Source organism: Nannobrachium achirus, assembly GCF_963921795.1.
Source record: "Nannobrachium achirus genome assembly, chromosome: 13".
In the NCBI taxonomy this organism is placed as follows: Eukaryota; Metazoa; Chordata; class Actinopteri; order Myctophiformes; family Myctophidae; genus Nannobrachium; species Nannobrachium achirus.
The window spans coordinates 58,104,135-58,117,583 of record NC_137833.1 but is presented as its reverse complement, the minus strand read 5'-3'; the positions used below and the strand labels follow the sequence as shown (position 1 = coordinate 58,117,583).

The window sequence follows — 13,449 nt, the reverse complement described above, 5'->3', positions numbered from 1 at the left end:
TTGGGCCGTGGGTCTGTGCTAACATAGCTGCAGTTGGGCAGCGGGATACAGTACAGGGGGCGTGATTAACTTCTCAGGGAGTGTCTAACTTCTAAGTTGTATATAAGGAAATCTTTGAAAATAGCAGATCTACAAGCTCTAAATCAAACTTTTTCATGGCAAGGACCCCCAAAATTATTTTCCACGGACGTCCATCTAAAATTATGTTGTGCCAGGGTCCTCCAGAAGCAGAGATTTGAATTACAAAAGTTTGCTTTTAAAAATATATATTCAAAGATTTGCATACATTTTCACGATTAAAAAAAAAGTGCAGCCCTGAGGCTGCACTCGGTGCCGCGCTGTGAGCTTGTATATCAGCTATGTTTCAATAGCCAAAGTATAAAATAATGGTTCAAGTGGTTAAAACGGGTTTAAATGGTTAAAATGGGTTAACGAAGGTAAAGGAAGGAAAACAGAAAGCGAGGGTCTAACCTGTGTGTTTCTTCTTCTGGCGTACGGGGGAGCCCCAGCAGCGGCCGCTGTAGGCCCCCCGGCCCCCCAGGGCCAGTCTGCTGGGCACCGTGCCCTCTGGCTTGAAGGGGGCCGCCTCGCTCTGCTGGTCACAGGCCGGGGAGGGCTGCCCACCATCTGACACACAGTGGACACATGTACATGTAGTGGACTTTCTTATACACACATCTTATTAATCTATCTATAGATAACTCATTTACTGCCTAAGCCAGAGTTTCCCTGAGTAATTCCCGATGTCGTTGCGTGCCAGACTTTCCCGAGCTATTAAAGGGGCCACACCATGCTTTTCAAAATATATATTTCATACCAGTAAGACTCCCTAAATCGGGAGATTAGCGACCGCCAGGTCGTATACACAAACTTTAGAAGGAAATGGTAGCCAATCAGGAGGGAATATGGGAAATGGGACAGATCCATGTTGATGACATGACTTTAACCACTCGGATATTGAAATTTCATGTTCTGTATCTCTCCAATTCCAAGCCGTTTCAGATGCAATACCAAAATGGCCTTTGTTGGCAACGGGGCGCTGTCTTTGGGCTTAAATTGGAACGATACAGAGAATATTAGAGAACCACGATGAGAACCATGTAGAGTCAATCGTAATCTTCTCTGTAACACCAGTCTCTCACCTTGCTCTCTGGCGTCGCCGACTGCCTCTCCCGCCACGGCGCTGCTGTTGCTCTGCACGCCGTTCCCCATCGGCCCGCCCGCCTGCGACCCCGACGCCCCTCCCCCGCTCGCCACCGGCGCCACCACCGCCGACGAGGAGTTGGATGACGACGAGGCCGCGGCGTTGGCCGCCGCTGCCGCGTTGGCCGAGGACGAGGAGGAAGAGGAGGGAGCTCCTCCCCCTCCTCCTCCTCCGTGTTTGGCGGCGGCGCCCGCCGCCACCCCTCCCCCCGTGGCGTGCTTGGACGGGCTGCGCTGGCTGCTGGCCGCTGGCTTGCTGGAGTAGAAGGAGCTGAGGGTCTGGGGCTTGTGGGTCTGGCTCTCGCGGTCCAACAACTTGTCCAGGATCTGACAGGGACGAGGGAGAGAGAGTGGTGTTGATTGATTCATTGATCGATTGGCATTTTTATTGACAAGGTTACATGAACATATCACCACCACTGTCGAGCATTAACGTTCCATCTCCATATTACCCATTTAGACCAGTTATGCATTATTGCGTATTATTATTATTTTATGCTTTAACTTAAAAAAAATAGCAGATCTACAAGCTCACATTGCTATTTTTGAAAAATTGTCAACATTTGAATTTTGCACCGATTTTGACCCGAGTCAAAGTGTCTTCTAAATCCTTCTAAGGTTTTTTGAAAAACCTTTGTTTCTATGTCAGTGGTGCTCAAACCTTTTCATGTGAAGGACCCCCAAAATGATATGTATTTTGCCACGGACCCCCATCTCAAAATATTTAGTTCCAGGGACCCCCCAGAAGCAAAATCTGAGTTACAAATGTTCATTTTAAAAAATGAGATTCAAATATTTGCGGGGCCTCTGAAATGCCTGCCCTAGTCTAGCGCATACAGAAAAACATTTGTCTGGTATAGAAAAGCTGTAATTGTTGACCGTAGAAAAGTAACTGACTAGATATTGGGGTATCACGTTGTTAACTGTCCTGAGGCGCAGACACATTTGAATATGCAAGACTCTCTCTGAGACTAATAAAACGAGCAGGGAGACGATGAGTTCAAACAAGACAGAGGGAGAGAACAAAAGCAAGAGAGAGAGATAGCAACAGAGAGAGAGGGGGAGAGAGAGAGAGAGAGAGAGGGAGAGAGAGCCAGCAAGCATGAGAAATAAAGTGAAAGAGCGCAAGAGAGAGAAATCGAGAGAGGGAGATGGTTTATTTAAATTCCTTCAAAGTCTTGACGTGTTTTTGAAGACGGGAGCAATGTGACGATAACAAGGTGATTGATCGCTCAGAGCAAAGAATCTTTAAAAAAACTACCAAGGCTGATTAAGATCCCAGCAGACTGATTGAGCGGCGTGTGAAGATCGGAGCAGGAAAATGTGTCGCTCTGGGCTCTTCTGACTTTCTGATTTCCTACGCTTGTGTCACCAATCACTCTTTGAAGACATTAACCCATTTAGGCCTAGAATTTATTATTGAATGCTTTAACCAGTGAAAAACAGCAGATATACAAGCTCTCAGCGCGGCACCGAGTGCCGCGCTGCGAGGTTGTAGATCTGCTATTTTTGAAAAAAGTCGTGAAAATGTGTGCACATCTTTGAATATATGTATTTTCAAAGCGAACGTTTGTAACTCAAATGTTGCTTCAGGGTGGTCCCTGGAACTAAATATTTTGAGATGCGGGTCCGTGGCCAAATACATATCAGTTTGGGGGTCCTTGACATGAAAAGGTTTGAGAACCACTGACGTAGTAGTCTCTCAAGAACAGACTAACTGAGCTCCAGCTAAGTGAAAAGGACTTTTTCTTTGACGATGGCTGGCCAGATTGCTGACATAGAAACATGGGTTTTTCAAAAAATATTAGAACGATTCAAAAGACACTCATAGAATCGGGTCAAAATTCTAATTTTCACGATTTAAAAAAAATAGCAGATCTACAAGATCGCAGCGCGGCACTCGGTGCCGCGCTGTGAGCTTGCATATCTGCTATTTTTCAATAGTTAAAGCACAAAATAATGACACACAATAATGTGTACCTGTTCTAAATGGGTTAAAGTCTTTTTTTTTCCAAACCAGTGTTTCAAGTCAGAATCTGGGTTGACAACTGGAGGGGGTCGGGTGAGGATATAAAGGAGGGACCCCGTCTCTCTTTTTGTTGTGGTGGGGGTGAATTTGACATGGCTGTCAAAGCCTTCAACGCAGACCTTGAATTGTGCGTTGAGTGAAGCTGAACCAAACACTGCAGGGCGGGCAGATAAGCTGTCTAAAAACAGAGTAAGCCTGTGAAATCGGTTTTTGGCCATGAGGAAAAGAAAGAAATATATATATCGTCGTTGTCGGATGAAAACCTTGGATGTCCAAAACCGTTCGTTTTGCATTTATCATTTTGAAAATGATTTAAACTAGTGAAAACAGCCGATCTACAAGCACACAACAGCGTGCACTTGTAGATCGGCTGTTTTCACTACTTTTATGCGACGGCCTTGTATGATGAAGCAGGGCTTTACTTGCGAAAACATGTACACATTTGAAACTTGGAGATACTGTACAAAGTTTCTGCCCGACAGTGACGATATATATATATATATGTATTTTTTCTTTTACTTAACTCTTTGAGTGCCACCCCTTTCACCACTAGAGGGCGCCCAGTGGCCATAGAAAATCCCATAGAGATATGCTGGTATATGCAGAAGCCCTGCAGCCATGACTTGCCTGAACACTTTCCTTTGTGCATGTACAGGAAGAGGATGAAGTTAGCTTGAAGTTAACTATTGGCTACCAAGCATTTTAGAAGCCTTATTTTCGTCAACTTAGCCATGATTAAACCTTGCACACCTCATGCATGGGAAAAAAACAGAGAAGAATGAGCTCTAAAAAATCCAATGCAATCCTGGATTGCATTGGAGTGGATTTGTGCAGTTTGTTCACAGCTTTCAAACAAAAAAATCCGATTGGAAATCCGTTCAGGCATTCTTGAGATAATCGCCATTATGTTTTACATGTTATGTAAACAAACATGGCTGCCCTGTATGTTAGATGGGGTTGTATGGGGGTGGAACATGCAAAATCGCGATTGAAATCATGTTCACCAGATTTGATGGGGTCCAAAAAAAAAAAAAAAAATTCAAATAAAATTTTTTCAATTTTTTTTTTTTTTTTTTTTTTTAAAGCCGAACTTGTTCGGGATCGGCACTCTGCGATACGCTAATAAAGCCGAACTAGTTCGGGATTGGCACTCAATGAGTTAAAAGGAAAAAAAGGAGGTGAATCCTCCTAGTCTCTCAAGACAGACTTTAAACAATCTTGAGACGTCACAGAGTTTGTCCATTCTTCTGCTGTAGAACAAGAAGCTGGCACCTGCTCTCGCGACACGGCGTATACAAAAAATGGGTTTTAAAATACCTTTAATATCTTTTAGGACTGTCACTTTTAGGGGGTCCTTGAAAAGTCGTAGTAAATCAGTGTCATAAAATTCTGAAGACGACCTGGAGACGGGCATTCCGTAAATTGGGTGTTATGATCAAAATAAGTCTTTTCCACGGACACAGTTGTCTCTGTACGGACAGGGGCGTCACAAGGGGGGGAAAAGTGGGACTGAGTTACTAGGGCCCAAGGTGGAGGGGCCTTAATTATTTAGCTATTGAAAAATAGCAGATAGACAAGCTCACAGCGCGGCACCGAGTGCCGCGCTGCGAGTTCGTAGATCTGCTATTTTTGAAAAGTTGTGAAAACGTGTGCAAATCTTTGAATACATGTATTTTTTTAAGCAAACATGTTGAACTCAAATTTTCCTTCTGTGGGGTCCCTGGAACTAAAATATTTTGAGATGGGGGTCCGTGGTCAAATACATATAATTATGGGGGTCATTCGTGTGAAAACGTTTGAGCACCACTGACATAGAAACATAGGTTTTTCAAAAAAAAAGAAAAAAAAAAAAAAAAAAGAAAAGAAAGAAAAGGATTGGAAATATTCAAAGACTTTTTCACGATTTTTTCAAAAACAGCAGATCTACAAGCTCGCAGCGGGGCACAATTTTCCAATAGTTAAAGTACCCAGGGCCCAGAACGTGGTGCGACACCCCTGTGTACGGACGTATTGCTGACTACCTTCTTCAGTTTGCTCTGGTCGTCTTTGTAGGTGATCATGAGGGCCAGGGCCAGGTCCCCCTTCTCCCTCCTGGTGCCCTCACACAGCAACGGATGCTCTGCTTCGCTCACCGTCGTCTTCATACCTTCACACACACAGACACAGATCAATGACATGCTTTATCGGGAATGATAATCCCTTGAGATGAAGCGTCTTCTTTGTCGAGGGCGTGCTAAAGATAGTACAATATATGGCTGTCACGATTATGACATTTTACATGACGCTTAATTGTCACTGAAATAATTGCGATTAACGGTTTAATTGTGTTGTTGTCGTTGACAATTACATTTCTGTTTGGCTTTTAGGCTTTGAAGTTTGCACATGGTAGATCTGACACATAACCTAAATATACAAAGAAATTACTGACATATTTGTCATTTTAAATTGAAAAAAGAACATTGACAGTGGAAATAGCCGATCTACAAGCTCACAACGCGCCGTGATGCGACGTTGTGAGCTTGTAGATCAAATATTTCCACTATTTTTACGTAAAAAATATATGAAAAATTTTCAACATGGAAACGATTATGACGATAATGAAAAACAATCGCGATGATGTCAAATAATTACAATTAGACGATTATGTAATAATTGTGACAGCCCTACAATATAATCACACTTAAATCAAAAATATGCAACATCGATGAGAACGCCACGCAATAGTAAATGTGACAAAGATCTCAGTTGCATGTACTGTAGTTATGATTGATTTGAGACAAGAGACTGAGACGGAATTGGAAACATAGCAGGGATGTGAAGAAAGGGGAGAGAGACTGACAGTGATGATGAGAGGAGAATGGATGACAGTGATCACAATTTACAATGTTGGCATTCAGCAGACTATTAATCCTTACAGTACGCAAGGTTAACAAACACATACATTGAGTGCAGTGCCTCAGTAATTGTCAGGGTCCCTGCCCTGTTATTATTATTATTATTTATGCAGCGACAGTAAATGTTGGGGAGCAGGAGATCGTATGGCTGTGGAGAGATGACGACAACGGAACGGGAGGCGCCCCCGTTCGTTGCAGAGCCTATAAAATGGTGGGGTCTGCTATGCTACAACGAGTCCTGTTAGCCGCAGACCCAGCCGCAGTTTAAGTTACTACCTTGGTTCAGACCCGTCGGAACGTTTTGGTTAAGTTGTATCTTTTTCGTTTCCTTATATTTAGCTTATTATTATTATGTCACGTTTGTGTTGTTTTGGGCCAGTGTTTTGTTGAGACAATTATTTTGATTGTTTGCGTCACGGCGTTCTGCCGTAGGCCGCTCACTGCCACGAGCCTGTATTCAACTAAATACTCCTCTCCTATTTATTATTATATCAAAGCCTCGTAGCACTATTATATTTATTCTAGATACTGCCAACTACATATATTTGCTACTACTACTTTTGATATATTGTATAAAGAAAAGAGAAACCTTTTGTTCTCTATTGTAATAAATATTCTCTATTTTTGCAAACTGGTGTCGAGTCAATATGTTTTGATCCACTACGAGCCATGGGTCATAACAGTAATCTATAGGATAACAGGTAAACCACAAACCTAGCATCAGTCAAAACAATATACTACCAGTAAGACTCCCTAATCGAGAGATAAGCGTCCGTCAGTCGCATGTATATAGGCCCATGTGCAGGTAGATGTGAAGATTTTAAGTGGCATGATGTATGCCTATCAGGAGGGAATATGGGAAATGGTACAGATGCATGTTGTGACATGAGTTGCGAGATAGTGTGTACCACTTTGTGTGATTTTTAGGCAAGATCTGTAGGAGCAGCGTCCATGAATGTTGTCAGCAAAAGAGGTTGTTATTTGTCAGCCAAGGAGTGCGTGTGCAAAGTTGGCATGGATAGGGGCAACGGTGCCGGAGATAAGAGTAGGGCCAACAGTGTGACGTGACGTGACGGACAGAAGGACTGACCGACAGAGGGACTGAGAGACAGACGGTGGAGGTTTTCATAGTAACTGCGACCTGACGGTCGCAATCAAAAAATTATAATTGAAAATGCCAGGTAAACAAATTAAATAAAACCATTCAATTTATTAAATTACTATTATGAATGAAAGAGAATGGATGAGAGTAAATCACAGTATTTCTTCCAGCACTGACAATTATGCAAAAAAAGTAAACTTGGAAGCGGTGAAGGCTGTGTCAGTCAAAGACAGCGATCAATGTCGTCTCTCGGTATTTTCCATTTAATTGACAGCAGCTATGCCGCTAATTAACCGATGCAGAGGAAGACAGAAGTTTAGCACCCAACGATGGAGTCAGCTGCATTATCGAGTCATTGTGTCTGCGCACAGGCAGGCATTAATGCGTCATTAGCATTCTTACCGAGTGCGGCGACGGCGGCCTCGAAGCCCAGCTCCTCGTCCCCGGGCATCTCGTTGTTTCGGTTCCGGCTGGGCGGACGGGAGCCCGTCGGGGACACCACTGCACAAACTGTGTGAGGAAAAGTGCAACGGGGCAGAATGTCAATAGCTGGAAGTCCCATGAGTACCAACAAGCTGACAGACAGGCGGGCACAGGGAACGGGAGGCACAGGGCATGTTTGGATGCATGAACGCACGCACACACGCGCACACACACACACACACACACACACACACACACACACACACACACACACACACACACACACACACACACACACACACACACACACACACACACACACACACACACACACTTTCTGAGAGTTGGTGTAGAGGGACAAAGAGTAAATCAAGTTCAGAGCCAACAGTCAAGTTTAATGAGGGTTGTGTGGTAGCAATATTTATAGACTGTCAAATGTGTATAAATCCTACTTATGTTGAACTTTGTACAACATAGCCTAAAGCAAATCTCACAAACCAAAGCACTAATTTAGATTTGCCTGCAGCTGTCAATCAGCTGACATTCTCCAAGGACTGTGACTTCTACTTCAACTTTGTGTCAGAATATCATTTATCCTAAGTGAGACTATGCATGGTCATTGCAAACTTAACTAGCCAGCTTTATTATACATGGTATCTTTGTGGATAAACGGTGTCCTGTATGACACTTCAGGAGGTCTTCTGCTCTGGCCATGTATGCCGTTTCTCTGTTGCTGAATCTTCTTAAATAAATTGTCAACCTTCACCCTGACTGGATATTCATATTTTCCATTATAGCTGAAGGTCTATAAATGAACATTAGATCCAACATATTGATAGAAAAGCTAACGTGTGTCAAACAAGTCTACGAGGGACATCATCACAGAGTCGGTGCTTACCTGGGGTACACAGAACGTCAAAGATGAAGCTGGCCAACATGAGGGGCAGCACGGGCCGGTAGTCGCAGAAGTTGCCGTCTCGCAGCTGCTCGCCGCGGTCTCTGATGGCCGTCATCTCCACCAAGCCCAGGGGGATCTTCTTCAACAGAGCCACCACCTCAGACTCCTGGTAGGCCAGCTTCACCTGACAGGACACATGGGACAAGGGCTCAAGTTTCTAAAAGGGCCTTTGGTGGAAATATTGAAAATAGCAGACCTCCAAGCTCACAACGCATTGTGCTGTGACGCGACGTGAACTTGGAGGTCGGCTATGTTCGGTGCGTTATACCTGAACTAAGCAAAATCAAGTCAATTCAAGAGATGTGGTGTAACGGCTTGGATTTCTACACAGAGAGGGCAATTCTTCTCAAAATAAGATGCTGCGTTCAAGTTCAGGAGAGTTTGGACAAGGCAATTCTCTTGAATGCTGCCTTCAGGTATGGCATGGAAAGAGGGCATTTGCATTTCTTTCCCCATAGTAAAAAATGCATTCATGGTCTGGAGAGGGCGCTTTTTACAGATGGATAAAAGGGCAGGGGGCTCAAGCCCCCATTTGATGTCTATGTGTGCACATGCCTGTACAAGGACCATGTACAACATAGGCATTCAGCAGACACTCTAATTCAGAGCGACGTGCAATCAGGCAAATGGGAGCAAGTAGAGTAAACATAAACTCTAGTCAATAAACAACAAAGTAAACAGTCACATACAGAGTACCGGTAAGTAGAGTACAGAGAAAACAATATTGTGCCTCAAAGAATCTATAGGATACCAGGTAAACTGGGTCCCCAGTTCAAATATGACTATTTTTGGGGGTTGCGGCCTGAAAAGGTTGGAGACCTCTGATTTAGAGGTTTCAGTGAGCATGCCGGGAGGCCAATAAGGAGGGAGAGGAGATGACTTGGGACGCCTGGGCAGACTCACTAACTACAACGTTAGGGCCTTGGCAATATGACTGGAAATCAATATCACAATGACTTCAAACGTTTGCCTCGATTCAGATAAATGAACAATCTTTAAAAAAAGAAAAGAAGTGAATATAGATCTCTGTGCGTGTCTGCATTCAGGCAACTGGTCTCTGCAGTGTGTGTGTGTGTGCAGCAGAGTAACTCACTGCCTTAACCTGATGGCCTCAAAAAGTCAAATATCTCCCCCAGTCCATAGGCATATCCCTTTGTTCTAGTGCAGTGGTAATAATTATTATCAAAATAATCATATTTTAACTGGGGACCAACAGTCTAGTGTTTAGACTTTCACGTGGTCAGGAGGAGGCATCTGCAGTGTGTGTGTGTGTAGGGCTGTCACAATCGTCTAATCGCAATAATTTGACATAATCGTGATTCTTTTTCATAATCGTCATAATCGTTTACATGTTGAAAAATTTTCATAATTAAAAAAAAAGTCAAATGCGACACGTTGTGAGCTTGTAGATTGGCTATTTCCACTATCAATGTTATTTTTTAAGTATAAAGTTGTCAAATTTCTTTGTATATTTAGGTTATGTGTCATATCTACCATGTGCAACTTCAAAGCCTAAACGCCAAACAGAAATGTAATTGTCAACAACAAAAACACAATTACATCATTAATTACAATTATTTGTAAGCCCTGTGTGTGTGTGTGTGTGTGTGTGTGTGTGTGTGTGTGTGTGTGTGTGTGTGTGTGTGTGTGTGTGTGTGTGTGTGTGTGTGGTGCGTACCTCCAGGGCCTTGGTGGAGGCCGGAGGTCTCTGCAGCTCCAGGGAGAACATGCCGGTGCTGAAGGCCAGGTTGTGGAGCTCCAGCCTCTCGCTGAGCACGGTGAGCAGGAAGGCAGCCTTGGACAGCGTGTTGGTGGCCACCTGCGTCTGGCGGCTGGTCGACACCTTGCTCTTCTTGCCCTGCACGACACGGAGCAGCGTTTTTGCTTTGAATTTTTTGTTTGACATTTTAAATTGAATTCGTTTTTTTTAAGGCTGGGACTTTAACTGATTAATTGCGATTAATTAATTACAGAAAATTAACGCGATTAAAAAAATTAACGCATTTTAATCGCACGTAGTTTTTGCACCACAGAACCTTCAGTTTCGGGCATACCGATCATAGCGATGCACCAACCAAGAGACAACAAACGCAAAGGGAGAAGTAGCCTATCAGAGCGCTTTGCTTGGCCCAGTGGATGCGAAATTTATATAAAAAAAACTCACTCGTTGATTCACTCGTACAACAAAATGTGTTTTACTTCAAAGGTCAAATATTGATGTGCGATTAAAATGCGATTAATTGCGATTAATTAATCACAGAGCCTGTAATTAATTAGATTAAAATTTGTAATCGCATCCCAGCCCTAGTTTTTATGTGGGTTTTAATTATTATTCCTAAGACAAAAATTTGATTTGAGTAAATTTACCCCCATTGATTCCGGATGGGGACCCGTTTCAAAACGGGTCCCCATCCGGAACGAATGGGGGTAAATTTATTGTTATCACATTTTTGGAATGCAAATATTATTGAACTCTAGTCTCCATGGCGTGAGTAATCAATAGAAAAAAAGTCAATTTGGGGGTGAACTACTCCTTTAAGGCTTAAAATATGTCCTGTAGAGTAGCTATCTAAAACACAGAAGTGCTGACCTGCCCTAACAATGAGTGGTGGTGTGTGCAGGAGTTAAAGCCAACAAAATCCCAAGACTTAATATTTTAAATTTTAGAAATGTATTTTCAGACCATGTACCAATTATGTGATTTTTGAAACATGGCGCGTGCAGAGCACACCAATTTTGGGGTGTTTCCCTGAAGTTCTGATCTGCCTTCACTGAATGTGTGTGTGCCAATATGCTTCATTTTATAGAAGTATCTTCTTTAGTTCTGTTGTGTTGTATTCTATGATATTCTGGCCAATTCAAATACTCACATCATGAAATTATAACTGCCTTTTAGTTTGGAGATCACTTGACTAGCGTTTTGACGACTTTGTCATTCACGTCGTGGCCATCGCTACACCTCCTCCTTATGTATTTATTTTTTTGCAGATCTGCACTTAACTGGCCCCTATGGAATCCTCAAGACCGAAATCAGTCCCCAGGACTGAGAACTTTAACCCCTGTGTGTGTGTGGTTACCTTGGTCTGCGGCTGCTCCACCTTCAGGTCGGGGGGGTTGGCCAGCAGGTCCCCAGCCAGCTCCACCGCCAGCCTGCAGGCCTCGTTGCTGTAACCGTGAGCATGGAGCGCCTCCGCGCACGCAAACAGCACCTGGGTCGCAAGCAACGCAAACACAGGCGGACGTCGGTCACACGGTTATAAGGCCTATTTATAGAGCATTTAAGTCTGACGTAACTGGGTCAGTTTACCCCCCCATTCTGAATGGTCATAGACAGGTTCATTTTCATGTGTTTTGGCGCTGGATGGCGGTTTAACTCATGTGGATATGAAGGATCAACTGACGGTGAGAAAACGCTAATGTTACCACTGCCGGATTAGTAATTTCTTTGGTCAGAATGGATCAGATATGAGTAGAATATGAGTGACTAATATACACAACCACATCCCCTGACAATATCGCAGGGACAGTTTGTTTATTTTTGGACCACAATTCCTATACAGTATGAGATGATTCTCAAGATAAGCCATGTAATTCTGCAAAGAAAAATGACTCCCATGCCCCAGAAGATGAACGAGTGACGACAGGACGAAATCCATCGCTTTCATCCTAATGTAGGCTTGTAGATCGTCTATTTTCGGTGTTTAAACAGGGACTCCAGACTTTCTCAGTCGTGGTTAACGTGCTATGTGCCAATCGCAGATATAGAACTGTTAGATGTGAAACCAGCATGCTAATTAGCATCTCTTAAAATAACGGCGACTAGAAGTCACATGCTGTTCTTTTACGTCTTTTCTTGCTAATTTTACATTTCGAAAGGTTCTCTTTCCCAGTTACGTATGTCATGGAGCATTTTGGGAGAGCTTGGCTCAGTCATTTCAAGAGCAGAAGTTAAAGGAGCTATAGTCAACTTTTTCATTGTAGGGCCGACACTTTGTTTACATCCTAGTCTATAGACAAGAATGTAAACAAAGTGTCGGTCTGACAATGGCCAAAATTATTATTTTATCATTATTTTACGCTTTTTGTGGTCATTTTTTAATAGATATATTATACATATGAAGCTTATTTTTTTTATAAAATATTTTCGAAACATTTTTATTTTAGCATCCGTTTTTGAAGAAAAAGTTGACTATAGCTCCTTTAACTAACAGGTTCTTTGTGTAAATGGGTTCCATATGTTGTCGACTAAAACTAGACTAAAACTAAAACAATTTAGATGACTTGAATGACTAAAACTAAATGAAACTTGATTCAAAAGACTAGGACTAAAACTAAATCAAAGTGTGCTAAAGTGAGGCGGCTGGGGCTCAGGAGGCAGAGCAGGTTGGCCAATGGTCCGTGGGTCGGTGGTTCAAAGACCCGCCCGCGGAAGCTTGTGATTGGCTGCGCGGAGGTGCCGAAAGTCGGGAGGTTTGAGATTTACTATTGTGGCCCCCCGGTTTACAACTTCTGAGTCGGCTCATGCGACCTTCGCAACGCTCGATGCGGCGACTCACAGGCTACCACTCGCTTGGCGGTGTCTCACGTGGATCAAGGTGGTCTGAGACGGCGCACCTCCGTCGTCTCCACCTTAACCAAGTAGTCCAGTCAATATGTGGTTTGACCCAAAAGAAATTGCAATAGTAGGACATTGCAATCATTCAGGGTTTTTTATGATCCTTTGGGTCATCCAAATAACATATGGTTTAGTGATGAGTCGTCACTTTTTCGCCACTTTTTGTGGGGTCCATTTTTTGCCAAAGGAATATCTTTTGTGCAAAACAAATGCTTGCAATGGATT

General features: G+C 43.2%; 1 protein-coding gene across 4 annotated transcripts in view; it reads right to left on the bottom strand.

Moving 5' to 3' along the window:
- The window catches only part of zswim8 (zinc finger, SWIM-type containing 8), a 117,512-nt gene that overhangs the window by 31,837 nt on the left and 72,226 nt on the right, over nt 1–13,449 (bottom strand). For all 4 annotated transcript variants that reach the window (XM_080741177.1, XM_080741179.1, XM_080741178.1 and 1 more), the window contains exons 17-23: nt 11,687–11,818; nt 10,288–10,467; nt 8,550–8,733; nt 7,631–7,738; nt 5,254–5,378; nt 1,143–1,530; nt 472–627 (exon numbers count right to left, since the gene is read on the bottom strand). In XM_080741177.1, coding sequence (XP_080597303.1) covers nt 472–627; nt 1,143–1,530; nt 5,254–5,378; nt 7,631–7,738; nt 8,550–8,733; nt 10,288–10,467; nt 11,687–11,818 — 1,273 coding nt within the window. The remainder of the gene's footprint in view (nt 1–471; nt 628–1,142; nt 1,531–5,253; nt 5,379–7,630; nt 7,739–8,549; nt 8,734–10,287; nt 10,468–11,686; nt 11,819–13,449) is intronic.